The 26,163-nt window shown below is 38.8% G+C and overlaps 7 protein-coding genes across 15 annotated transcripts in view; 5 read left to right on the forward strand and 2 right to left on the reverse strand.

Annotated features, from left to right (window-relative positions):
* Positions 1 to 525: 525 nt before the first annotated feature.
* LOC132704628 (regulator of telomere elongation helicase 1 homolog) lies at positions 526 to 3,878 on the forward strand. Its single transcript, XM_060674750.1, has 9 exons — positions 526 to 1,098; positions 1,158 to 1,398; positions 1,448 to 1,773; positions 1,823 to 2,115; positions 2,172 to 2,541; positions 2,695 to 2,952; positions 3,017 to 3,256; positions 3,331 to 3,582; positions 3,637 to 3,878. Exons 1-9 carry the CDS (start codon positions 616 to 618, stop codon positions 3,841 to 3,843), a joined length of 2,670 nt encoding a protein of 889 aa, XP_060530733.1. The 5' UTR covers positions 526 to 615; the 3' UTR covers positions 3,844 to 3,878.
* Positions 3,879 to 4,015: 137 nt separating this feature from the next.
* Positions 4,016 to 5,258, forward strand: LOC132704700 (transcription factor ETV7-like). Of its 4 annotated transcripts, none has more exons than XR_009619305.1 (3): positions 4,020 to 4,310; positions 4,406 to 4,664; positions 4,720 to 5,086. XR_009619305.1 is itself a non-coding variant. In XM_060674879.1 (3 exons), the coding sequence occupies exons 1-3, from the start codon at positions 4,297 to 4,299 to the stop codon at positions 4,802 to 4,804; spliced, it is 375 nt and encodes a 124-aa protein (XP_060530862.1). In that variant the 5' UTR covers positions 4,021 to 4,296; the 3' UTR covers positions 4,805 to 5,086. The 4 variants fall into 4 exon arrangements, 1 of the variants encoding a protein (XP_060530862.1); XM_060674879.1 differs by having other exon boundaries at positions 4,021 to 4,327; XR_009619303.1 differs by adding an exon at positions 5,131 to 5,258 and having other exon boundaries at positions 4,025 to 4,664; positions 4,720 to 5,006.
* On the reverse strand, positions 5,212 to 8,267 carry LOC132704696 (protein lethal(2)denticleless). Its single transcript, XM_060674873.1, has 3 exons — positions 8,144 to 8,267; positions 7,081 to 8,090; positions 5,212 to 6,024 (listed from the first exon to the last, which is right to left on the reverse strand). The coding sequence occupies exons 1-3, from the start codon at positions 8,190 to 8,192 to the stop codon at positions 5,212 to 5,214; spliced, it is 1,872 nt and encodes a 623-aa protein (XP_060530856.1). The 5' UTR covers positions 8,193 to 8,267.
* Positions 5,404 to 9,054, forward strand: LOC132704699 (large ribosomal subunit protein mL49). The gene is made up of 3 exons (XM_060674878.1): positions 5,404 to 5,525; positions 8,257 to 8,456; positions 8,509 to 9,054. The coding sequence occupies exons 2-3, from the start codon at positions 8,397 to 8,399 to the stop codon at positions 8,971 to 8,973; spliced, it is 525 nt and encodes a 174-aa protein (XP_060530861.1). The 5' UTR covers positions 5,404 to 5,525; positions 8,257 to 8,396; the 3' UTR covers positions 8,974 to 9,054.
* Positions 9,055 to 9,151: 97 nt separating this feature from the next.
* Positions 9,152 to 12,715, forward strand: LOC132704697 (mitochondrial amidoxime-reducing component 1-like). 2 transcript variants are annotated; one of them, XM_060674876.1, is made up of 6 exons: positions 9,152 to 9,263; positions 11,063 to 11,325; positions 11,392 to 11,571; positions 11,864 to 12,053; positions 12,106 to 12,392; positions 12,443 to 12,715. In XM_060674876.1, the coding sequence occupies exons 2-6, from the start codon at positions 11,078 to 11,080 to the stop codon at positions 12,561 to 12,563; spliced, it is 1,026 nt and encodes a 341-aa protein (XP_060530859.1). In that variant the 5' UTR covers positions 9,152 to 9,263; positions 11,063 to 11,077; the 3' UTR covers positions 12,564 to 12,715. The 2 variants fall into 2 exon arrangements, with proteins under 2 accessions (XP_060530859.1, XP_060530858.1); XM_060674875.1 differs by having other exon boundaries at positions 9,154 to 9,263; positions 11,060 to 11,325.
* A 38-nt stretch (positions 12,716 to 12,753) lies between these two features.
* Positions 12,754 to 14,628, forward strand: LOC132704698 (mitochondrial amidoxime-reducing component 1-like). The gene is made up of 6 exons (XM_060674877.1): positions 12,754 to 12,951; positions 13,134 to 13,364; positions 13,417 to 13,593; positions 13,649 to 13,838; positions 14,147 to 14,440; positions 14,489 to 14,628. The coding sequence occupies exons 2-5, from the start codon at positions 13,135 to 13,137 to the stop codon at positions 14,435 to 14,437; spliced, it is 888 nt and encodes a 295-aa protein (XP_060530860.1). The 5' UTR covers positions 12,754 to 12,951; position 13,134; the 3' UTR covers positions 14,438 to 14,440; positions 14,489 to 14,628.
* A 196-nt stretch (positions 14,629 to 14,824) lies between these two features.
* LOC132704288 (fasciclin-2-like) overlaps positions 14,825 to 26,163 on the reverse strand; it is a 143,456-nt gene continuing 132,117 nt past the window's right edge. The window contains exons 8-10 of one of the 5 annotated variants that reach the window (XM_060674177.1): positions 20,215 to 20,416; positions 16,439 to 16,510; positions 14,825 to 15,986 (exon numbers count right to left, since the gene is read on the reverse strand). In XM_060674177.1, coding sequence (XP_060530160.1) covers positions 15,872 to 15,986; positions 16,439 to 16,510; positions 20,215 to 20,416 — 389 coding nt within the window. In that variant the 3' untranslated portion in view covers positions 14,825 to 15,871. Of the gene's footprint in view, positions 16,000 to 16,438; positions 16,547 to 20,214; positions 20,417 to 23,299; positions 26,067 to 26,163 lie in introns of those variants that run through there. The other 4 variants (XM_060674176.1, XM_060674178.1, XM_060674180.1 and 1 more) reach the window with 4 other exon arrangements.

Raw genomic sequence — 26,163 nt, forward strand, 5'->3', positions numbered from 1 at the left:
ATTTTATTAAAAAAAAAAAAAACCTATTTCGATATAAATTATTTTTTTCACATTTTATCTTTCAAACTTTAAATTGAATTGAACCGTACGTCTCGCGCGTTTTCCGTTTTCATGACTGGACAAAATCACGAGGGGCGTTGAAACTCGTGTCCGCTTTTTAACATTGCCACTAATGGGAGCCTTCCCCTCTATCTTATACTCTTTGTTTAGGACTAATTTAGTTTACATATTGAAATGCAGTTTTTTTAAACAAATTGTTTATTGGCTTGTTTGTGCAACAGTCCTTAATTTTCCTAAATATTTTTTTTAGTTTTTTAAACAAATTGTCCTTTGGCATTTTTTATAATCATATTTGGAAGGTGAAAGTTTGATCTGACAATGAAGCAATATACTGTCTGTCCATTGCAGGTGGTGCTATAGCCCAAATAGTCTCTACCAACAACCAGAGAAAAGCGAATATTGGCACGTTTTTCTCTGCATAAACCATCAATTGGCAAACTTGAATTTGTTCTGTAAAACCTAACCACCACTACATGTTCAGTTATTTCCCTCCAACTGCAGTAACATTTTTGAATTCGGGTGTGTGTTGTTACTATTTCTAATAAACGAAGGAATATGGTAGTCGTAAACATAAAGGGCATATCCGTGAACTTTCCGTTCGAGCCATACGAAATTCAAAAAGATTACATGGAAAAAGTAATTGAATGTCTACAAGATGAATGTGTGGGAGTATTGGAATCACCAACTGGTACCGGTAAAACTTTGTCCCTATTGTGTTCCTCGTTAGCCTGGCTCGAAACGAAAAAAGCTCAAATTCAGGCACAACATAAAATGCCGCTATTTAATGGCACAGAAAACGAGTTCTTAGTGGAACTGAATAATGAGTTGGGGGCGAAAGGGGGCAAGCTGGCGAGCGGTAGATCTTTCCTTGGTTTGCCTACAGTTATTTACTCCTCTCGTACGCATACGCAGCTGCAGCAGGCGATGCAGGAGCTGAAAAGGACATCTTACAAGTACATGAGAGCCTCAGTATTAGCGTCAAGAGACCAGCTTTGCATTCATCCCGATGTTTTGGCTGAAAATGACATGAATACGAGAGTAATATAAAAATATTTTTGTGTTTTTTTTAGATCCTTAGAATGAATTTCTTTTTTTAGATCACAATGTGTCAACTGAAGTTGGCTTCCGGTACCTGCCATTTTTATAATAGAGTCGACCAGAAGAAAGAAGATCCCATTTTAACTGAATTAAGTGTTATAGACATAGAAGACATTGTTAAAGTGGGCAGAAAACACAGCTTTTGTCCCTATTACATGACCAAAGAGTTACAGAAGCGTGCAGATATTATTTTCACCCCATATAACTACCTATTTGATCCCTTAGCTAGGAAAGCCTTAGGTAAAACTTACCGGGGATGTTTTAACCAATTCTCTGGTTGATTTTGCAGGTCTAAACTTGCAAAACAATGTGGTAATACTAGATGAAGCTCACAATGTTGAGAAGACTTGTGAGGAGACCACTTCAGTGTCCATCAGGAGTACCGACATAGCTTTGGCCACTGATGAGCTCACGGCTTTGATGAAGGTTATGTCTGAGCAGCCGATTAGCTTCGACGATTCACCTAAAGACTTCACTCCCGAAGAAGTATGTCTATTGAAAGAGATGCTGTTGAATTTTGAAAAGGCCATTGACGAAGTTCCACTAAATAAACAACTGGACGAAGGGACCAATTTCCCTGGTGATTATGTGTTTCAGTTGTTGGAAAAAGCGCAGGTAGACAACTAGAGCCTTGAGGAGCTTATGCCTTTGCACTGTGTTGTAGATAACCAGAGAGAATTGTTACGGAGTTACTATGACAATTGACAAAATAACACAATACTTGGCCACGGTGAATGAGGGCCAAAGGAAGGGTAAAGGGCTTAGGAAGTTTGGCGATTTCTTGACTGTAGTTTTTGTAAAAAACACAGAGGATTTTGTAAAAAAAGTCAGAAAATGTTATAAAATACACATAGCCGAAGAGGAAGGTTCCAAGTCCAAGGGCTCCAACTGGTTGTCCAAGGCATCCAAACCAGCTGGCAGAGTTCTCAGCTACTGGTGTTTTAGTCCAGGTTTTGGGTAAGTCCGTCTCTGATCAACAACCCTATGCCATTCAAATTTCACCATGTTTATAGAATGAATGTTATAATGGATCAAAACGTCCGTTCTTTGATCCTAACGAGCGGCACCCTTGCTCCGCTGAACCCTCTCATATCCGAATTGGAGCTCAACGTAAAAGTGAGGTTAGAAAATCCGCATATCGTCGACCACACCCAGATATGCGTCAAAGTTTTGTCGGTGGGACCGGACGGCGAGACATTAAACAGCAATTACCAGAACCGGAACAATCCTAATTATAAAACATCGCTCGGCAGGTCGATATTGAACTTGACTCGAGTAATTCCCGGCGGCCTCTTGATATTTTTCCCGTCATACCCGATTATGCAGTCGTGCCTTGATTTTTGGCAGGGAAATGGCATGTGGTCTAATATAGCCGCCCAGAAGGTAAAAATTAGGAAGTCAACTAAATTATTCGCTCTTTGGGTTCTGAACCTAACCTTGCCCGTATCCTCTCTTCCTCCTTTTACTGAGGTCACAATTGGTGAAAGTGGTTTCTTCTTCTTATTGGGTACGTTTATTAGCCAAATTGTCTTTCAGGCCATTTTTGTCGAGCCAAAACAAAAAGAGGCGTTCGCGGTCGCGATGGCCTCTTACTACCAAAAAATCCGCGACCCTAATCTGAAAGGCGCAATTTTTATGGGTGTGTGTAGAGGTAAGGTGTCGGAGGGAGTGGATTTCGCTGACTCGAATGGCCGCGCCGTGATAATAGTCGGTTTGCCTTACCCGCCACTTAAAGAACCGAGGGTTATATTGAAACGACGCTATTTGGACGTCTGCCATGGCGAAAACAAAGAGGTTAGTCGGAATCGGGGTGCGACAGACTGAACTCGACATCGCGTCAAAATTTTATTTTTTACAGTATTTGACGGGACAAGATTGGTACTGTTTAGAAGCGACCCGAGCGGTTAATCAAGCGATCGGACGCGTGATCCGTCACAAAGACGATTACGGAGCCATACTGTTGCTCGACCAGAGGTTTAACAATGCCAGAGTTAAAAACGAACTTTCGAAATGGCTCAGAAATCACGTTCAAATCGTAAATCGTTTCGGCGAAATCATCAAAGACTTGTCCGTGTTTTTTAGGGCTGCCAACCTTAGGGTAAGCAAAATGGCGATTCGGTCGTGAAAATTTTAAAGATTTTCCAAAACGTCGTGGATAAAAAAGATTTTTAGGCACCTGCGCCGACTTTGGTCGACCAGCCGAGCACGTCCGGTGCTCGAATCTCCTCTTTTGCCAGTTCTGAATCCGTTTCGTCATCGTCTAGTTTGGATTCGGAACTCGGAGATTTGGTGACAATACACAAACGGGTTAGACAAGAGACGTTGTCCAACCCGATAAAAAAGAAGAAGATTTACGTCACGCAAAAAAAACCGTTTGACCGAACGGAAGAGATTAGCGCAAAGAGCGTCGAACTGATCTCATTGGTACTGGCCTTGATCGTTATTTATTGGTGTTTCTTTTGTTAGTGGTTCTTTTAGGCGAAAGAAAATTTGGGCATCAAGTTCATGGAGTTTGTCAATGCGATAAAGTCCTACAAAGAAAACGACAATTTTCCTGAACTTTTGAGCGTTATTGACAAAATCGTTCACCATACAAGTAAAGATTTGTTGGATACCTTAAAGGATTACATCCGTCCGCATCATCGGGGCGAATACGATCGTTACCGTATTACGAGAGATAATTAATCGTTCTATTCTTGTATAATATTAAATAAATAATGTGATGATTTTACATTTACAATATAGATAAATATTTTGGATTTTAATTCGATGTTATAATTTAGCTCACTGTACCACTAATACCTAGCGGACATCTCTGTAGCAAGCAAGCAAGTGTCAAAACCAACACTAACCAAAAAAAGTTAAGAATGTAGATTTTGAATTAACATGTCCATTATGACACAGTTCCTAAAAATCCGGGAGCCAAATCACGGGCAGACGCTGCTTACACTACGGAATGCGTTAGATTTAAACGGTGTTTTCCGATTTTCTATGTTATACCATGCCCGCAACAACAACAAAAACAAAGCTCTTCTATATATCTATGAATGAACCTAACCTATTTTTCATATTTTAACTACCGGAAATAAAACATTACGGCCTGAATTTGTGGAATGCAACTTTTTTCGGACCACGCGCATGTTCCGAAAGGCGTATCCTTTTATTTTTCGTATCCTTTTTAGAATTTAGGCTTTGACTAATAATTTCGAAGCGCTAACTTTAATATCCCTTACAAAGGTTTTCATAGTTTCAGCGACGAAGAGCCACCTCTGGAACTATCTTCAGTTCTTGCTTAACGACCCCGAGGAGAAGTATATCGCCTACATTCAGTGGCTTGACAAATTGTCGGGCGTATTTAAGATAGTTGATCCGCAAGGCCTGGCAAGACTGTGGGGCCAAAAGAAAAACATTCCTAAAATGAATTATGACAAAATGTCCAGGTCCTTGAGGAACTACTACAAAAACAATAAACTGAAGAAAGTGCCGGGTCAGAGACAAGTTTATCAGTAGGGGGTTTTACTTTCAAATTTTATATAATATTTCTATTCAGCTTAATTTTAGGTTTATATTTAGTGAGGAAAATCCCGCTCAGATCCATCCCCAAGTAGCTTTATATTGGCAGATGATACAAACCCAATTAAAATGAAGCTTCTTTCTTCACTGACGTAAATTTACTAACAGTAGGCGGTGAACGCCTTTAATGCAACTTAATCGAAATTTTTTTGTTGTTCACTGCAATTTGCCAGAACTCTTCGCTATTTCCGAATGACCACCCAAAATATACGCATTCAAAATTCAGTGGGTCCAACTTTTTTTTTGTATCGCAGTTCACTTATAATCAAATGCAGGTAAATAATGTACCTAACATAGCATATAGATATGTATTTTTTTAACATACAAAGAGGATTATATACTATAATGTACGTTACTAAAACAATATGTTATTTATATAAAAAAATACTTTTATTTCAGTCCTTACACTAAGCATCCAAAATAAATTAATGTTCAACATGGGAACCTAATTAACGAGATCTTGACTGGCCTGACAGCCTATCACTGGCTCAATCTGTACGCCAAGCTCCCAAAATCCTGAGTCTTGGGTGATCTCAGTGCGGTGTCGCACCTGCCCGTGCTTGTAGTCATCTTAAAAAACCTTAACAGTGGGCTCTTGGGCGTCGTCGACGACCGCTTACCTCTCGCGAATGTTTCGAGTCTGGGTATCTTGGGCGACGATGGTCCGACGGTCCGATCCAACATCTCTTGCCTCAGGTGACGCTCTTTCCTGATCTTCGTTAACCAGTCAGGACTCTTCTGTTTTGCCGGCGAATAGTTTAAGTGGGGCGCAGCACCATCTATCACGTAATTCGGTAGGTTCAGAGTGGGTGAACATGGGGCGGTGCCAAACGAATCCAAAGCGGTATCCAATGATTTCAAGTTTATACTTTCGTCGTCGAGCGCGCGATTATTGCAAATCGAATGGCCGAATAGCCTTTTGGATAACGCGCCCACGTTAGACCGTTTGAATTTGTGGCCGACCGATTCGTCCTCGACGTCATCGCTTGCCTTGCGTTTCAACGATGACGTCGACAGACAATTCTCGCAGAGGACGTCCTTGAATGTGGCGGTTTTGCAGTTACGACACTGCGAGATCAGTTTTTTTGGAGTGTTTTCGTGACAATATGGCGGAAGCGCTCGTTTGCGGTGCGAAGAAACGGCCAGTTTGACCGACAAAATTTCGGCACGGCCGCGATTTGCTTCGTGCGAGTTCTCCTCGTGATCCACCGTCCATATCCTGTGCGTCATGTCGTCCGAGCACGTAATCAGGGACGGGTTCAGCTTGCCGCAGCACCACGCCACGCAAGTCACCTGTACATATAGATTTACGGAGACGGAGGAAAATTGGGCTTGGGAACGTCATGTTCCGCTCATAATATAAATATAAAAATAAAAACAAAACAATCATTTCGCGTTGCTAGTTTTACCCAAATTTTAAAGATAAAAGTATATAGCTACTAGACATATAGAGGCACTCCCTATGCTGACAGTACGGGAACTCATGAAGCAACTATGTAATTTTTTTTAAGAAGGTCCATTCAACGCAAAGCATACGCGAAATTTAAAATTTCGTTTTTAACCAATGGCAACTTTAAATGCAAATTCTAAAGTTGGATCTATAAGACCATGCGGCTTTCAACAAACAACATAGCCGCTGAAAGATCGTCAATGTCTGGATGCGGCATTTTTACGGTAGTAAAAAAAAAATTAAGTTCTGGAAAAGAAGTGCAGAATTGTTCTTCAAAGCCTGTAGATACCATGCAATTTCTACATGTATTTTTTATGTAAGTTATTTTTTTTTGCGAATCGCCGCAAAGGGTCAGTTTTTATAAACCCATAGGTTTAACCTCCATTGAAATAACCTTGAGGTGTTAGATATCGCACATGAAAAAAAAAAGTTCATGAAGCACCTCCTACAGAGGGTAATTGACAAGAGATATTTCTTATATTTGTTCTACAAATTACCCAAATCTCCTTCGTAGCTACTTAAGCGTACCTAAAACTGTCACTGTTTCTCTAAGATCCTATTAGGTCCTCATATTTGCCACATTTGTTATAATTTCGTGAAAGAACAAGGTATTGAAAGCACAAATTATATAGGTTTGCAGTACGGAGATATTGACACCAAAAATAAAAACACAGGGCACAGACTTAGTTAATGAATTTTCCAGAAAAATTACAGCAATGAAGCAACTCAGTCAATTAGGGTGCCGCAAAAGATCCCCATACCTTCTCGAAAAAATCATAGCCACCTGCGGCGCATCAATTTTTACCGTAGTAGGGCCACTATATTAACTTAAAACTATATGGGTAAAATATAAAAGAATAAAAGTCCAACATAATAAAACGAGCCCTAACTCGACTTACCTCAGCACAATGCCCGGACAGCTTAACGACGGGTGTGGGGTATTTTGTGTTCCACAGGTAAGCACTTTCGTCGCTACTGCCGCTTACTAAATAATTCCCCTGTTTGCACAGGGCCGACTTTATGTAAAATGTGCTGTTCTGATGCCCGCTATACCTCATTATCAGCTCGTAATTACAATTGGCGACGTTATAACAGTAAATGTTATTGTCCAGACAGTTGGCGTAGAGCTTCATCCCCGTAGCATCAATCACTAAATTACTAAACCCATTTTTGGCGCTGCTGCCCGCGTAAGGAATAACTAATTTCGGTGTCGATTCCCTTTTCGCGGAAACATAATGTTTCCGCAAGTCCCACACTTTGATTACACCGTCGCCTGCCCCGCACGATATTAGAGTATTTTGATCCTGAAACACTAACCCAGTGACGCTCTTGATACCCGAGTTCGTAGGAACGTTTTTCTTTTTCAATTTGCTTGGGGTCGCACTGCCCAAATGGGAATTTATTATGGTAATATCAGCTTTGCCAATCAAACTGTTCTGGGTAGTCCTTGTGTCCCACAAAATTATATTCCCATCCCGACTGCCGCTGGCAAATACACTCGAATCGTCTTTTCTAAACGAAACTGTTTTCACTGATCTCGAGTGACCGCAAAATATCCGTTCTTGTCGGATCTCGCCTTCACCGAAATCATAGAGCCTCGAGGTATGGTCCCCTGATGCAGTCACAATCTTCATTTGATCAAACATCCAAGACAAATCGAAGATGGCGTTATTGTGGGCTGTTGTACCATATCGTGCTCTAGTTTCGCAATCGTGTACTGCTAGTTTGCCATCCTCATTTGCCAGGGCCACAAAATGCTCATACCCTTCTTGCGTTGCGCTTTTGCAAGCAAAGATAGGCGTGTCTCGGAAATATTCTTCGTCGTCGGCGGTGCTGAGCAATTGAGTGAACGCATTCTGCGGTTTGCATCGTAAACGATACATAAGCGTATCGGATTCTTTCCATGGTGCTGGAATTGAGGGTATTAACTTTGCGAGTACGAGAGCGTCAATTATTACTTACTGAAACCGTATTGTTGTTTGAAAAACGCCTTCACGCTGTTACAAGACATTTTAATGCGGGAAATTCCGTCGTATCGACTTGTTTATGCTCTAGGTTGTGTATTCGTTTTCTAGAACAAGTGCGGGAAAACGTAGAACATAATTTGGTAATTCATTGTGCGGTCAAAAAAGAAGAAGAGTTGATGTCTAACCCTCGCAGAAAAATCTGAATAACTTTTTACTGTAAATACAGAAATACACTAAATAAATCCGAAATGGTATCCTTGTTCAAACTGACATCGAATTTGCGCAAATTAGTACCCCAAGTAGCCCGAGTAAGACTAATTACTTTGTAAGAACCATTACTAAAAACAGTTGATATTGTAGCTGGACCTGCTGCGTGAATCTAGTTACAAAGCGTCTCATTTTCTGGAAGATATCGGAGAAATTAAAACGCAGTACGAGGTAACCAACGACCCGGTCGATTGGCAGTACGTGGTGAACGTGTTGCCAGTGACGGTGGTCCCGGAACCTGTAAAAAAAGACTTTTATCCATCAGGCTGGAAGCCGCCCCATAACAATCTCCACGACCGGCCTTACATGGTTGAGAGGACAAAAAACCATATGATCCCGGTTTATTTAAAGGTTACGCGTGAATGTATTAGGCGACACACCATTGTAAGGAGAATAAAAGGTGATATTTGGTTACTTGAAAAAGAACTCAGGGAGTTTTTGAAAGATCAATCACCTAGGCCTCTTAGGTTACAAGTTAACGAATTCTGCGGATATATTCGAATGAACGGCGATTTCGTAAATGCCATTAAATATTTTTTGGAGCAAAAAGGCTATTAACCTAGTTTTAGGCTGCGCAATGTTTAAAAAAATAAAAACCTTGTTTTAAAGATGTATATACATCATTTTATTAGTGTAGATCACCCCGTCACCGAAAAAAAATCGTAAAGTATATCATTTTCTCCTTGGATGATCAACGATTTCCGGGATGTACGTGTATGATAGGTTGCATATCCAGTTCATTTTTCTACCGTTTCTCTGACAAGCGATTTGTGTTTCCATTAATCATGTGGTTAGGTCGGGCAGTTTGGATCTCTCAAATCGGATAAAACGTTTTCGTATTAACAACGGTAAGTAGGAAACCTTTTTGTACGTGTTAGCTTATAGACAAAACCGTTCGATTTGATCCCATAAAATTAAACCCCAAAATTCCCGAATGCAGTTTTGAAATAGGCAAACGGAAATACAAGTTTATTAAATTGAGGTGAAACCAAACACCCCTAGTTCAATTTTGAAAACGTGGATAATCTATCGATTTTTTAAATATATTTTTAAGCAAATTTAAAATATTTTTCGATATTGACTAAAATAAATTTTTATTAGCATTATTTGCGTAATGTTTGCATAAACAAAACCGTTGATACACTCGCGTGTTAACGCGGCATGTGATAACATGTGACAGAATAATCTACTTTACAGTACTTGGTTTCATAACGTTAATTATTCGGCTTTATGGCTTCGCATTCACGAGTGGCAAAAAATCAACCCTCCCAGAAATTGTCTATCCTACCATAGATGATAGAATTGTGCATGCTATAAAATTGTTCTTGTCACAGATTAGATTTGTTGTTAGTAGTCGGGCCAGGGTACCAAATCACTATACATACCGCATTAGTAAAAAGTACGGTTACTTTTCTTAAATATATCCAAAACTGCCAAATCTGGAACGATAAAATTCGATACCTGAGAGTTTTTGAACTTGCAGTATTCAAAAATTCCAACAGCAATGTTGTCAAATTTACCACTTGTACTTCACACGTCATAATTTTGTTGTTTTAATTGAAATGTCCTATTTAATGTTGGTTCTATTAATTACTGAGCTACGACAACACCGTTTTTTCAGTAAAAACTATCGGAACGCCTAAATTTGCAACACTGTTGTTTGCATTTTCAAAAACCCCCAGGTGTTGAATTTTATCTTCCAGCTTTGGCGGTTTTAAGCGTTCCTGCACTTTTTACTAACCCGGTATATTCCGCGCATCTGTCTTGATGAATTTGTAGCCCGGTAGATACGGTGCAATTTCTAGATGTATTTTTTTTTATAAACTTTGCAACGTATCTACCAAATTGTAAGAAATTTTGCAGATAAAATGACCGGACTTTTTCTCCGGAGTTTGTGCGTTTGTACACTTTTTAATTTTTATGAAAAATGTAAATAAAGTCGAAATCGTGAAAGATGACTCTTAGAAGTGCAAATAAATCTATATGAGTTACAAAAATCACACACGTAAAAAATAAGTGAAAAAAATTTTCAAGGAGCAACTGTACAACCTCCAATAGATTGGAGGCTCATTCTTCATCACCAGTACTTGCAGGTAAAAGTTTCGCTTCCCAAATATGATTATTCAAAAAGCCAATGGACAATTTGTTTAAAAAAATGTGTATTCCAACCTTATAAAACAAACCAATAAACAATTTGAAACACTGTATTTCAATATGTTACCTAAATTAGCCCTTAATGTAAGGAAATTCCACAGAAATTAGTTTCAGAGTACATAAATTTATATAAACTATCGTTCCAATATATAACATTGGAACGTTCAACATTTCAAAGAAATATCCTCATTTCCTTTCTTTCTAGTATTGGGATTTTTATTTTAGTTATTATATACGTGGTAAAAATATTTATGCATAAAGTAAGTAACTAACCAAAAAGTATCATTTAGTGTATTAAAATAAAAAAAAACAAAATTCCACCAAAATAATCAAGCTTATTTTGCTGAAAAAAATCGCATCCTGTCTACCACAGAAAAAATATCAGTTAAAGTTTTACTTGTATTTTTTATGTTAAAATAAATGAGAAATTGCATGGTGTCTACCGAGCTTAACGCGTTATTGCCGGAGTTAATAATTTTGTATGAAATAGAAGCAGGCCAATACTAACATGGCCTTCGAAGGAAAAATCGTATTTCTGGGACTGGCATCAATCTTTGCTGCGCTTGGGGTATATCTATACCGAAGCAAAAAGAAGGAAATAGTCCCTTGGCGGTGGCGCGAAGTCGGAAAATTGACGAAATTAAACTTATACCCATTAAAAAGCGGCCACAGAATAGAGCTGAGCCACGCGGAATGCACAGAGTTTGGTCTACGTCAGACCCCTGAAGATGGCAAACTACACCAACTTAGAGACAGGTAAAAATGAATAAATCAGAGTTTTACGCAATTGTCGGTGTTAACACTCTTTAGTTCTAATTTCAGATGCCTGGTCGTGTACGCGGAAAAAGACAACGAATTCCGTACTGCCCGAACTTATCCGAAAATGGTACTGATCGACGTATCGGTCCATGACGATCGGTATTTAGGGGTCGACGCCCCCACAATGAGAACTCTGTATGTCGAAATACCCGACAAAATTGATAAAAAGGAGTCGATAGTCAGGTTTGTTTGTTAATTACTTTTAATTGGCACGACTACATAAGGTCTATATTCACAAAACCATAGGCACTAACAATGCAAATAAAAGATGTATTGAACAAACTTTTTGTCAAACAATACAATTTGTCAACTTTTTTGGAACCGGGCTGGAACAAACGTCCGCCACTTACAATGGTTCCCTCCAATATCCGATAGTCAGGTTAGGGCGACTTCCTCTTCCTTTTCTTTCTTCGGGCATATTTGTCAGGACATTTTTTCATGCCGTTTTTTTATCACGAAACACGTTTCGCCGCAGGTTACACCACGGCGAGGAGATTTACACGATCGACTGCGGTGACGAAGCGGCCTCTTGGATATCCCGATATATCCTAGAAAAAGAGTCCGGGTTGCGTCTGGGTTACCATGACGCGAGCGTTAGACGCGATATAACAAGGACGCACAAGCGAATAATGGATTACTATACGAATTTGTCCAATTCTTCAACCGTAGGTGAAAACGCTTAATGCACCGTTATTATGTAATGTCGTTTCGTTTTAGGGTTTATATTCCGATTTGGCGAGTGTGCTTTTCGTCAACCAGTCATCAGTTCGCGATCTAAATAAACGTATAGGCAACTCTAGCGTGACAGTTGACAATTTCAGGCCAAACGTCGTAGTAGACGGGCCTGATATTGAGCCTTACGCGGAAGACAATTGGGAGTGGATCAAGGTTGGCAACGTCGTATTCAGGAACGTGAAAGAATGCACCAGGTGCGTAATGACTACCATTAATCCTGAGAATGCAGCCAGGAGCTTGGACAGGGAGCCTCTGAAAACTTTGGAAACGTAAGGATCCAACTGGAACGAGGTCAAATTTACAGTGGGAATTTTTGCAGATTTCGCATGAGCAACGGTCCAAATAAGTTGCCGGTTATGGGCGTGAATTGTGAGGTTAGGAAACCTGGGATTATCAAGTTGGGCGACCCGGTGTACGTAGCGGAAACGGAAAAGCAATAGACGTATGGAACTAGCATTCAGTAGTGATTACGCAATGTTACGAACAAATGCCGTTATTTTATAAATATGTTAACGTTTTTTTTTTTCATGTAGCAATAAATGTATTAATTTTAATTAATTATATTATTAATTTAAGGGGTTAAATATACGACTTCCTAAAACCAATCAGCTTTTTTGTAAATTAGCCGTTGTATGATTGCTCAATCGAAAGAGTGCACTATATTCTGTGGTATTTGCGTACGTAACGGTTAAACGCATTTGACCGTCTCCTTTTTTAAATCTATTCAAATCGAACTTGTGGTTTGCCTTGTTTTATAGATTTTTGAAGACGAAAGAAACTCCCCACGACCCGGTAGGGAACGACAAGGAATTTACAGTAACGTCGTAGGTTCGTTTCGCCACTCGTTTATCATCCTTTGTTCATCCAAACATAAAAACAATTATCTCGAAAATTTATCGGTCGTTATTGGGCCTTCGCGGCACTTTTAATCGTTATCGACTGCAAACACAGCGCGTGTTATCGCACGTGAGAACCCTAATATTTTAGCGAGCGTTCCCTTTATTTCAAAGCATGCTGTGGTACGTGGAGTACGCCCTCGCAATCACACTGTTCGCGTTTCTCTGCTACGCATCACTTAAACGCAGGAATCAATCAAAATGGGAAAAAATCGGCTATCTGAAATCGATCGATCTTTACCCGCTAAAGGGGGGTGCAAAGTTGACCGTGGACTCTGCGTTTTGTGCGAGCGTGGGCCTTGTTCAAACCGGCGACGAATCCGACACACCACTGCTCCGAGACAGGTATGGACATCCCGTTTGTACTTCGTTTCTTCGTTAAACCGAAATTCCGTAGGTGTTTCGTTATTTACGCCGAACATAACAACGAATTCAGATCGGCAAGGCAGTTGCCGAGAACTCTTCTTATTAAAGTCACTCCGTACTGCCCAAGAACAGTTGCACTCGACGCACCTGACACGAAGAGGTTCCTCCTCGAGTTACCCAACGCTTCAGTCCCGAATGCTACCGTTAGGTGAGCCACATTTAACAAGTCGTGGAGAGAGATTTTCTCCATTTTTTTCATTCAGGATGCTCGCTGGTGAATGTGTGGAGACTACCGATTGCGGCGACGACGTGGCTCGATGGCTTTCGCGGTTTCTGCTCCAAGAAGAGTGCGGATTGCGTCTGGGATATAACGACGGTAGTTTGGCAAGGAACTTGGAACTCAACTGGTCGGATTTGATACAGCACGATACGTTGTTAAGCAGCAAAGCCGCGGTAAAAGTTGTAATTTTTCAATTTACATAGGTAAGGTAGATGAGGATGAGGATGGGTTTCATGTGGTCGTTTTGAGAATTTGTATGAAATGCGCAATTGATGATACCCGATTTTCTTCCTCTCTACTTTTCTTGGCCACGTATGCAAGGATAAAATAGATTCTTTTTCCTTAACGTATGATCTCATAACATCATATCTCATATGCGCAGATTGTCGTCGAATAGACTGCCGTTATCTTTATAGGAGCTATAAAATAGTTGTTGCTCTAATAAAGTGATGAATGCAAGGTCAAATTTTTCTCTCCACAGGGATTGTATGCGAAATTAGTCAGCGTCAGCGTTACGAACCAAATGTCGATCGACGACTGCAACGATAATCTTGCTGGCGTGGTCAAAGTGACCGCGGCTAATTTCAGGCACAATCTTTTGATAGACGGGCCAGGGTTGAAAGCGTTCGACGAAGATCGCTGGGATTGTATCAGCATAGGACGGGCGGTAAAGCTGAGGAAGGTCAAAGACTGTCTCAGATGCGCAGTACCTGGTCTCGATCCACAGACAGCAAAAAAAATACGTCCTCGGGGAACCAATCAAAACACTTAACACGTGAGACGCTATTAATTTTCTTATAAACGCGCTTTTTTACATTCGTAGGTATCGAATGGGTTTGGCCGGTCCCGAGAAGGGCAACCCTAAAATGGGAATTTGGTGTGAGGTGATACTCACGGGGCATCTTAAAGTTGGAGATTCGGTTTACGTTACGAAACGATGATCTGTGCCGCTTTCAATTTTATTTTATATTATACATCCTATTTTCTAAAATGCGGTCGTTTTATTTGCTATTACCGACAGGCGAGGCCATGACGTGGAGTTAGCAAGCTTAGTATGGAGTCTGGTTACGGATCATTGCCATGTGGCTCAACCATAGGTGTCTGTCCAGTTCAATGGGTCATGTAATTACATTAAAGTCAGTACTTAAATGCATTGTAAAAAAATCATACCTCAAATTAAATACTGTTTATTTAGCTAGAATATCAAAAGCTACGTTTTCTGTACGTCCTATTACAATAAATAACTAAACATCTAACGGAAACTAAGTGAAACTTTGGCGTATTTTAAGACCACTTAAAGGATAAAAATATATACAAAAAAACGCGAAATAGAAACTATAAAAAGGATTTGCACATATAGACGGCACATAAGACATGAAGCCACGGGGAAGACCCAATGAATACAGCAAGCGCGACAATCGGAAAATGGCAGCTTGACTCCCCTTCAAATATGTTAAAACTGCATGACCGCGATAAAATGTTTTGGCAACGCCGCTCAAGAGAATTATCGGTTTAACTAGGAAGGCACAGTTAAGGAGGTAGAAAGAGATACCTGAATGACCGTGCACATTTTTAGAAGTCTTTTGTAAAAATAAATGGAACTCTCTTTCAAGTGTTAATCTACATCGTATTTTTTCTTTTAAACACCCAGCCAGGTTTCAAGTTCAGGATGAAACCAAAGCGTAATTTAAAAAGCCATAGTTTAGTTTGATTAGTAACCTATAACCTACAAGAAGGCGAGTCCTCGTTTGCTTGCTGTAAACAGCTACTGACGCCTACCGTGGCTAAATGTCCATTGGAACACCCCTGTCAGCCTCAGAACAGGGTGACTAACTAAAAGTAACGATCAGCCCCTTGGCAGACAGGAAAACCGCCTAAAAGGGCTCCCGCAACAACACTTATAAGCCACATATAGAGTTTTCTTTTTTGAAAAAATACTCTCGTCTCGCGGACAATAATATCTGAAGCTATCGCGGCGATAGAAGACATTTTTAAGTACGGTTAGTCATACAGCAGGCGTATACCAGATTTCGTAACACACCCAGAAATATATAACAGTTTTGGCACACAAGCGTTATCGCGATATGGAATGCATATTTTGTTTTTTGACTTCCTCAAAATTAAGTACATAAAATGAGCAAAATAAATAAGAGTTTTGATTCAATATCGGCGATAACTCTACACTTCTAATAAATCGGTGTGAATACTAAACCGCCGAATGTTTGCCTATCATCTCGCCGGTCTTCGAGTAGACGTGTCGACCGTCGAATTCCAAACTGACCGGTTTCTCTAGTTCCTGCTTCAAAGGTTCTTGCTCCTCCCTGCAAAACGAAACTTTTACTGCGAGTGACGTACGTCTGCCAACGTCTTAAAATAGCGCATTAGCAAGCAAATGAAAGCCAATCATATCAAATTTAATAAATCAGAGCAAGACGAGGTGGAGGAGAAGGAAGGAAGAGGAAGAAGAACGAAGAACGAGGAAGTCAACAAACAAGACGTGCGATTCGTGCAGCGTATATATATATATATATATATATATATATATATATATATATATATATATATATATATATATATATATATATATATATATATATATATATATATATATATATATACATATATGATACGGAAATATTTGGTTGTTGGGAGGCAATTTCAAGAATATCCCCGAACCTAAAAAACCGGGGACTTTTGCACACTGGGGCAACTTCATTTATCAACACATGCGCGGCTATGGTTTTCGGCATGCTGTACTCTCCGTGATGCTTACGTGGGAGTGGCTGCCAGTTTTATCGGTTGTGGTAGATTTAGGCTGTTAGGGTGTGCCGGAGCTGCTTTGTAACTGCAATAAGGCAGCGGAAATCGCCAACTGTATAAACTAAAATTGCCACGGAAATATGTCGTTGTAATGCGGTGTAATTGTGTCGAAAAAAAAAAACGTCACTTCGATGCTAACCGAAGAAGAAAATAAGGTGGGCCAAAATGTATGTAAAAAAAATCACTCTTTACCTAATTCTTTAAAATCAAAATTGAAACCCACGAAAACAATATGGCGTGAGACTCGTACACTATACATCCTAATACTCTGATACAGTTTTGGAAAGCGATTGCATCAAGTTGATGAAAAAACTTAATTGTTGGTTGCGTGATCACTCTCTATATCTAACTCTATTTAAAACGACGTCATGCAATGTCACCGTAAACAAAAGAGCGTAAATAAATTAAAAATGGAATTGGGCAACGAAAATATAAAATTTCTTGGCGTCTATATTGATAAAAATCTTAACTAAAAAACACAGTGTGAATACTTAAATATGAAAAGTACACTCCTAATGTTATGCTTTCAGACAATTAAAACAGCTGATTCAGGTTAACTTTGCCAATATTGCCGCAAGGCTGCGAATATGGTGTCTGTGTCTGGGGTTTGGTCAACTTACGCTTCAGATGTTTTTATTGCTCAAAAAAGTATATATGTCCTCTTGCCGGGAAACTAGTTATATATTATTATAGATTATTTAAAAAACAATAATATTCTAACTGTCCGTCTTTTTATCTGCATGAAATCTGTTGGCTTCGCATTCTTCTCAAAATGTACGGAACTTACTTTTTAATAACTTGCCAAATAACATAAAGACGAGTTAATCTCTAAAGATTTCAAAGTAATGTTAAAAACCTTTTTATTAGAAAAAACTTTCTATCCCGTAGAAGATTAGTTACAAATTGTAACATAGAGTCCGTGCAAAAACTAAAATTGGATTTAATACAAGCAGCGCGCTGCTACGGTAAAAAAGAAATTTCGAAAATAAAACTTAAAATGACAAACATATTCAACTAGAGAAAACACACATGTCCTTATGAATTTATAAAGCGTACACGATGGCTAAATAAAAAAATAATAAAAAATGTATGTGGTCGGCAGGCGCAAAGTGTGTTTGACGTTAAACCGGGTTAATTTCCTAAACGGGAAGTGAATAAAACACATTTTTATATCCGGCCAGCGAGGCTGCGCGAGAAAAACGAAAATTGGATGCCGGATGTTCTGATTTTGGCGTTGCAATTTCGATTTAAAAAAGATACAAGAAAAATAAAACATGTCCTTAAATAAAACGGAGATTGGAAGGGTAAAAGAAACTGAAAAATGAAGACATATTTAATAATTTCGCCTACATTTTTGTATTTACGTTACCTGAAGTGCTCGTTTGGAATTCAATATTTATTTTTTTATGGTTCATCTATATCTATACAGATTGGTTCATGAAAACAGGTAATGTTACATTAATTCATTTTTTCAAAAATTAAATCCAATAATCAGGGAACAGGTAACATTTAAGTAACATTAAGACAGTCGAATTCAAGTATGCGAAAAGTATGCTTCAATATAAATCAAGCATTATAAAACATAAATGATAAACATAATTTTCAATTATTTTATTATTTATTATTCTACCTCTCTCTCTCTCTCTCTCTCTCTCTCTCTCTATATATATATATATATATATATATATATATATATATATATGTATATATATTGTGAAGCAGGTGATTTAAATCCAAAGCGATATAGTAATGCAGGTTAAAGATTACGGCAAGATTACTTTAAATATCCAAATATGAAAAACTGAAAAAAAAAGACTAAAATTTCTTATTATTTTGTTTACTAACACTGTAGAGGATTTCTGTAAAAATGATAAGACAATTATTGTTAACAAAACTTCACCGCCATTACTTCACCCCCAAATATGAAAAAAAATAACGATAAAGCAATCTTATTTTTTTGTCTGATAACACGAAAAAAGGTTCCTGATTAATTTTTTATCATTTAGAATGCAGATGGTGCGGTAAGCATCGCTTCGAAAGATAATAAAAGGAAACTGTACTTCACCGATACCTAACAGTAATTTTAACTTGTTTTTAACTAAAAACAAAAAAAAAACATTTTACATTTTTAAATAACGTAACCATAGATTACATAATTTTATTTGTTAGACAGATTTAAACTTACTAAAAATCTGATTGGACCGAAATATTTGACGAACATGTCCAAGCATTTGGCAACGTTGGTTGTTTGATAGGTATCGTGATTGTCACTCTGACAGTGAGATGCCCGGTTGCAGCTAAAGTATCGTGTTGGGGAGGATAACGTTATGGACCAGCCCTTTTCTATTCGATTTGGACAGAACAAAATATCGATTTTGCATCAGGGTGGGGTTCACATTTATTTATACCATATAAAAAAGGAATAATAAATATGTTTTTTCGACTCCCTACTCTAAAATCCCCAATTATAGATGGATGAAGTGCGCAGAAGGTGTCATTTTAGGACGTCAGCTTCTTTATCCACGGTCGCGAGCCACTTTGGTCATTCCCGGCCATATAGCTATAAATTAATATAGTGACCCTACTACGGTAAAAATTGATGCGCCGAAGGTGGCTATGATATTTTCGTAGAGAAGGTGTGGATCTCTTGCGCATGGAAAATTAAAAATTGATTAATTTTTATAAGAACGCAACATCAATCTCTGAAATCCGAAAATAATTGGCAACGCCGAAATAAGTAATTACAGTTGTCACAGAACAGTCAGTCCCTGTTCCTATGTTTTCATTTTTGGTGTCGATATCTCCGTACCTTACTCGTAAACTTGTATAATTTGTGCTTTCAATACTTTGAGAATATGAGAACCTAATAGGATCTTACAGAAACAGTGATTCCTATATATTTTACATTTAACAAACTGGAAAATAGACTAGAAATTACTAAACAGAATGAGTTTATGAAAACTAACGCTTTGCGTCGATTTATAAGCAAAAAAAAAAAACGCAAAAAATAGCTTACATGAAAAAATATAGGTAGAAATTTCATCGTATCTACAGGGCTTAAAGAAGAAAAACACCAAATTAATTAAAATTATACTGACGTCGACGAGAGTGCTGCAACTCTGCACTGCTTTTCCACAACTTAACTCTTTTTTTGCCTGAAAATTTAATAGGATTTCGACATATTTTAAGAAAATACTGCCGTAAAAATGCCGCATCCAAACAACGTTTGTTGAAAGCCGCAAGGTCTTATGGTTCCAACGTCAGAATTTTCCATATGGCTGCCATTGGTTAAAAGCGAAATTTTAGATCTCGCGCGTGCGCACGTTGAATGGACGTTTAAAAAAAATTCATGAGTTCTTGTACTGTCGGCCTAGACGGGGCGTCTATTTCTCTAGTAGCTATATATTTTCGGTACTTGGGTCCTGGGTTTGAGACGAACGCACAATTTCGGTAGATTGTAGATATGGATAATATTTTGACGTTTCTCAATTCTGAAGGTTACTAAAGATCTTCGAGCATAAAATAGTATTGTAGGTTCTTAAAGTCAAGTCGAAAAAATAAGTAATATAATAATAATAATATAAAATAAAAATTTAATGTTTCAAAGTTTGAGTAAGTGTCATTAACCTTGCTTTTTGAGGCTCGCGATTTGTGCCCACCCCATTTCTACCGCTCGCTCGTTCATGACCCCATTGCCTCAACCAACTGCTAAAACATAAAAAATGTTACCTTCCGTATTTAGGATCTTCCTCGTCCTTCTTCTTCTTCTTCTTGCGCTGTTCGCAGCACAGCGCAATAAGTCCGGTCCTGTTCACCAAGAAACAGGTAACGTCGACCACGATGAGGACTATTAAGATCGCGCCGATAACGATGCCGATTATCATCGAGCTGCTCATCGCCGGTTTCTTAATCTGCACCTGCGGGTTGGTCCCTTCAAACGAAAAAAGTGCGCGTGTGAGTCGTTGCCGTGCTTTTCCCGTAGACTAAAGTTAGTAGCGACGTCATTAGTGGAGGAAAACAGTTTTTAAAAAATGCGGGACTGCGCGGTGTTGCCGATACGAGCTATTTTACGTCGCGCCGAGAATAGCCGAGAGGAAAAAGTCACAAAGCAACTGAATCGATATCTTTTTTTTCGCGCATGCGCGCAAAAGATATTAATTGAAAAAAATAATAAATGAAATATTGTGGACAGTTGATTAAAAAGGACCATCGTGTAATAACATACGTAAACACAATTAAAGAGTCTTTGCACCCAATATTTCCTTATCATTGTAGCGGATTGCGGAGTCGGTCAAAGTTCACCGACACACTGGAGTTTCTCTATAGCGGCTATTCTCGGTCAAAGCGATCGAAGACGAATCGGCAACTCTGTCGCACAGGTTTGCGCTAATTTGTGATGTATAGAGGTTACCGCGATCGGCGACGCAAAACGCGGTTTTAATTGCATATAATTTATCTATTTTTATAATTTCCATGCGAGGGGCCAATTAGTACAAATTCGTTAATCTAAGCGGTATCAAGACCGCAACTTTTCCAAGGCACTATATTTTATATATTATATTGATGCGACATTGAAAACGATTGAAAATGGTTGCTACGAAAATTCCCTTATCTATGTCGCATCGTCAGAAATGTCCAAAAACTCGTGTCCTCGGACAGTTTTGTATTCCTTCTCACAATTAACGTCTATACATCACAGAACAGAGAAAGGGTTAGACCACAGACTTTTAACCACGGAAGAGACTTGAAATTGCAAACGTTCATTGTGGTTCTGTTAACGAATAACTAAATAGTTAAAGAAATGTTATTGATATAGTGTTTAAGCGCCATACGCCGTTGCCGAGCTTCTATCGGATCTCTCCTGATGGTTAAACGTCTTCTGGGTTACAGATGTAGCGTGTTGTTTCGTGAGGGCAGTTTAATGTTGTTGGTGGCGACGAGATACGTTAAATATATAGGAAGGGTCGGATGTTCTCTCGACGTCTACATCGGAGTGTATCATTAATTGGTTAGTTTGTTAGCGTGTTAGTTGGTTTCGGAAACGGTGCTAAGCAACGAAAAATACCCAGCAAGCGACAGACTACCGTTAATAACATCTACTCTACGTCACTACGCACGACACGCTAGTACGACATTTCAAACGAATGGCGGTCAATCAGTTCTGTGCGTGGGTGAACGGCCTATGGATAACTGTCAGCATCTTTTTAAACACGCCCATGAGTTACTCGAAACGTGCTTAATGCCGTGCTGCATTATCAAAATGGCGGGGTAACTCGTTGAGAAATCACCGAAATTCGAGCCTTTGGCATTGATTCTCTTTATTCTGTAGTATTGTTTTGTGTTACGTGCCGCGCGGCAGTTCGTTTGAAACGCGCACGCGCGGGTCGTGTCGGAACAAGCTACGTACATATTTCGACGGTCCCCCAATTGAACCGACGCGCGGATCAAAATGGCGCCACTTCACAATAGCACAAAAGCTCGAGTGAGGTAAAAATAAAGCCACAACGTCAAAACATTTTATTTTTCGTCCATTTATTGTCTCACAGACATCGTCGTGCGAGATATTTTTTTTGGTACGAAATTGACATCGGTTTACGACGTAGCAACGTCGCCGTAAAAAGGTTTTATTGTCCACCGAGAAGTTTACAGTGACCACGTAAAAAAAACAGTCTTTTCTTTGACATTTCTGTGACACTCTTCATTACAAACGTTTCATAAACTTCTACATTGTGTTTATGTCGTGTTTCACCGACAGAGGGCCGTATATACCGGGCAAACAGGCAACGGTAAGTAAAAAGTTCGCGGCAATTTTGAGGTTAGCCTGATACGGGGTGTACGCGAAAAAATACGCGTGTCAGTAATAGTTAAACAAAAGTTTTCATACAATGGGGTATAGGTGACCATAAGGATAAATCTACCGTGAGTAGCAACACAACTTGTAAGTAACAGCGTTATTCAAGGACGGTAAACCGGAGTGCAGTGACGTCACTTGCCCAAAGTGTTTCTTTCTTGCGTGTTATTTTCATAAGGCAATACCACAATACCACATGAGTTCTGACCAGTACGCCACGGTTCACGTACCTAAAGGTCTTATAAAATATCATTTAGACGTTCTAAATTCCACGTGCATTTTCGCAATACCCCGTATAATTTAAAAAAAGTTCATGTCTAAGTTATCGTCAATAGGTTAGTCTAACTACTCCGCGGTGTTTGCCTGGTACAACACACATGCTATTATAAACAATATAAGTCGGTTAACAAATGGTAAAACTTGTATGCGCCACTGGAATCCACGGTGCGTTGAGGTGTTTTTGCGTCGCGCAATTGAAAATGATTCCAAATTAATAAAAATCGTAGAGTAAATTACCAAAAAAAACAAACCTAATATGCTCGACAATTTGAATTCACTGCGATAAAAATAACAAAAAATATCTGGATATGCCATCATTATTTTTTCAAGTAGAGACTTCTCGAGCCACTCATCCAACTAGTCTACTGAAGCCAGCATGCAAGTGTCAATGGGCCAAATTGGAATTGCTAAATCAAACGAAGTTCAGATCAGTGATCAATAATATCAAGCCATGCACAACGTGGAAGTTTAATTTATATTTTTATCTATTCAGCTTCGAACTTCGAATTTCGTTAAATACAATTAAATCAAAGATGTCAAGTTCCAAGTCAGCACTTCAAGTCATATGAAACTCAAAAATCCAAGTTAACTTAGGTAAATGACATTTAAACTAAACCAAGTTTTGCACAATTTTCAATTTCTTAGTTTAGCAATTTGAAGTTTCATTTGCGAATAGTTGTTTACCACACTAAATCATAGGTGCAGCAAAGTCGACGTATTTTAGCTAGTCAAGCGGCACGGTAAGTCCCACAAAGCAATAGCTGAACTGGCCACAAAACATCACTGAAATGCGAATGTAAATTTGTCGGCAATGAAACTACAGCGACACACACGCACAAACCGGTGACAAACTTTAATAAAATCAAACAAAAATTTATCCATAAATTCGTAGAATTGCGGCGATAATATGTATATAATAGCAGCGATATATTACTGCCATGTTGTTCTCCAAAACTAAAAGCAACCCTAATACAGCTCGTGAAGTCTCGTATTATATTGATGCATTTAGTATATTAATAAATAAAATATTATTATTAGTTAAAAAATCGATAAATTAAATACCACATTATAAACATTTCCCAATCCCCCGAAGTGAGTTTTTTTTTTGGGGGGAGGTGGGGGTAAACTCGTTAAGTTTGTCGCATTTGTCGTGGATTCCAATAACGCTGTGGTGGGGGTAACATTAAAACGTACGAGAACAACATTTTTGTGCCTCTTAATTACCGATAAACATTTATACGTAATCTATCTACTAACAAGGCGGTCCAATGGGAATTTGGTCGATTTTTTTGGGGGAAAACTATAATCAACAAAAATTAGAAATTTTCGTGGGCTATAACCATATAGCTACTAGATCATAGAGGCCCTGCCTATGTCGATAATGAAATAACTATGAAAAAAAAGGTCACCCACCAACACGGCCGATCATAGATCATCAACAAATTTGTATGAGTAGAAACGAGCTCTAATGAAAGCGTCATATTAGGACTATGCATTCAAAATATCCAAGTTGGCGCCCACTTTTGGTGTAACCCATAAACCGATAAAAATTGTTGTCTCGCACTTAACTGGTTTTGCAGAACTGCAGTAAAATTGCTGTATCGAAACTTATTGATGATCTCTCAGTGGTCATTTTGCTTGTTGAATGCTACAAAGCGAGATTTTAAATCTCGCGCATGCGCATGTTAAATGGAGCTTCTCAAAATCTTTTTCATAGTTGCTTTATACGTTCCTGTTTTATCCGCATAGGCAGGGCCTACGTAGTATAGTACTACATGGTATAACCTGTCACCCGTCCATAATTTTTAGAAGAATCGAAAAAAGCAGTAACATGTAGGGAGTTGCATTTAAAATAAGCAAGTTGACGCCTACGTCCGGTATGAAAGGAATTACATTCGCTTCAAAAATATTTTTGTTGAACTATCTCCTTCGATTTTCGTTGATTTCTTATTTTAAAAATGTTTGATGGTTAGAATTTTTCAGATAATAGACCAAGTTCGCGGCGGATCGCGCTGTATACTTATTTACGATTTGGCAGCGGTATTTACCGATATAAAAAATTCGATTCGTATGGCGCCTTCGAGGGTCATCACACACACACACACACACACACACACACACACACACACACACACACACACACATTCAGACACTTCACACGCGCGGAAGCTGCGAACATAAAATTTTAAAAAACGGAGGCTCATCTACCATACGGCACGCGGGACGGGGTGTGGGGGGTGCAATAGACGTCAAATTATTGCGTATTTTATTTTTTTCCCAACGCGGTTAGCCGGATTTTCCGGGTTTTTCAGAAACAAAAAGCAAAAATCCAGGAATTTTCGGGAGGGGGCGGGGGGTTTGTCATGCAAATTAACTCGAACAAAAATTCATTTTCAATAATCGGCAGAGGAAAAACTCGATTTTATTGCTGCCATGTTTCGATTCAGAGCGATCAATCATCGATAGCCGGCAGCGGCGTCCTGTTTTTTTATAAACCTCGCGCTAATCGCCATTAAAATAGTAGAAAATAGATTGGCCGCAATGCACCATTTTTTACACCAGTCATATGTGCCTAAAGTTGTGGCGCATTAAAACGTTTTGTTTTTTTATTTTTTCCTCTTTATCGATGCTATTTTTTTATTTCTCATGTATAACAATAACGAGAACAAAAAATATTTATTTATTTTTAAATTTATTAAAACAAAATCTAAAACACAATTTTGTGTAAAAAAATGAACAATTTCTTTTACCTCCTTGAGTATTGTTAGATTTGTTTTTGTTTGGTATTTTTATTTATACCTTATTTCTATATTTTCTCGGTTTACCTCTGAACAAAATACTAATTTATTTGCCAAAGAGAAAGTTGTTTGCAAGTCTCTTGCACAAGAGGTTTTCGATTTTTTATTTATATTAATGATTGATTCGTTCCTCCTTTTGAGTAAGAAAACAAAAAGAAGTATTAATTAATGCATCTAAGATTTATCTTTCGGATGATTTATTAAAAATATTTTATTTTTCCACGTCGAGGAATAAGAGTAATGTAAAAATCATTTAGGAGAAAAATTGCATTCTTTTGATTTTGTTTAAGACGGTCCAATTTTTCGAAACTGTTTACGATCAATAAAATCTTGTTCAAAACTCTGTGGGCCCCAATCTTTTTGAAAGCAACGACTATTATCTACACTAATTTACTCGTTCTCGCACTCGCCCCCCTTCCCCCACGTCCACGCGCACCATCGGGTCGGGAGGGGGGGACCAACTACATCACATTTTAACCCCGTCTTTAGAAAATATTTCGATAGTACATTTAATAACAGTCCTATAAAGTTGATGGAGGGGAGACAACTTTAATGTCGCAGTGCTGCGCGCGACGCCACCATCGCCTGCGCAGCGTACAGAAGCCACATTTTACACGACGGCCTCGACGGCGACGAGTTCCAGATGTTACCTTCTACGGGGCAGAACGTTATCGTTTTTGAGAAAAGCTCGCACACGCGCGTTCACCAAAACGTGTCCCCGCATCCCCACCTCCCACTTCGGGGGTGAGG

This window comes from Cylas formicarius, unplaced genomic scaffold (genome assembly GCF_029955315.1).
Source record: "Cylas formicarius isolate icCylForm1 unplaced genomic scaffold, icCylForm1.1 PGA_scaffold_7__23_contigs__length_41026272, whole genome shotgun sequence".
NCBI classification, from domain to species: Eukaryota; Metazoa; Arthropoda; class Insecta; order Coleoptera; family Brentidae; genus Cylas; species Cylas formicarius.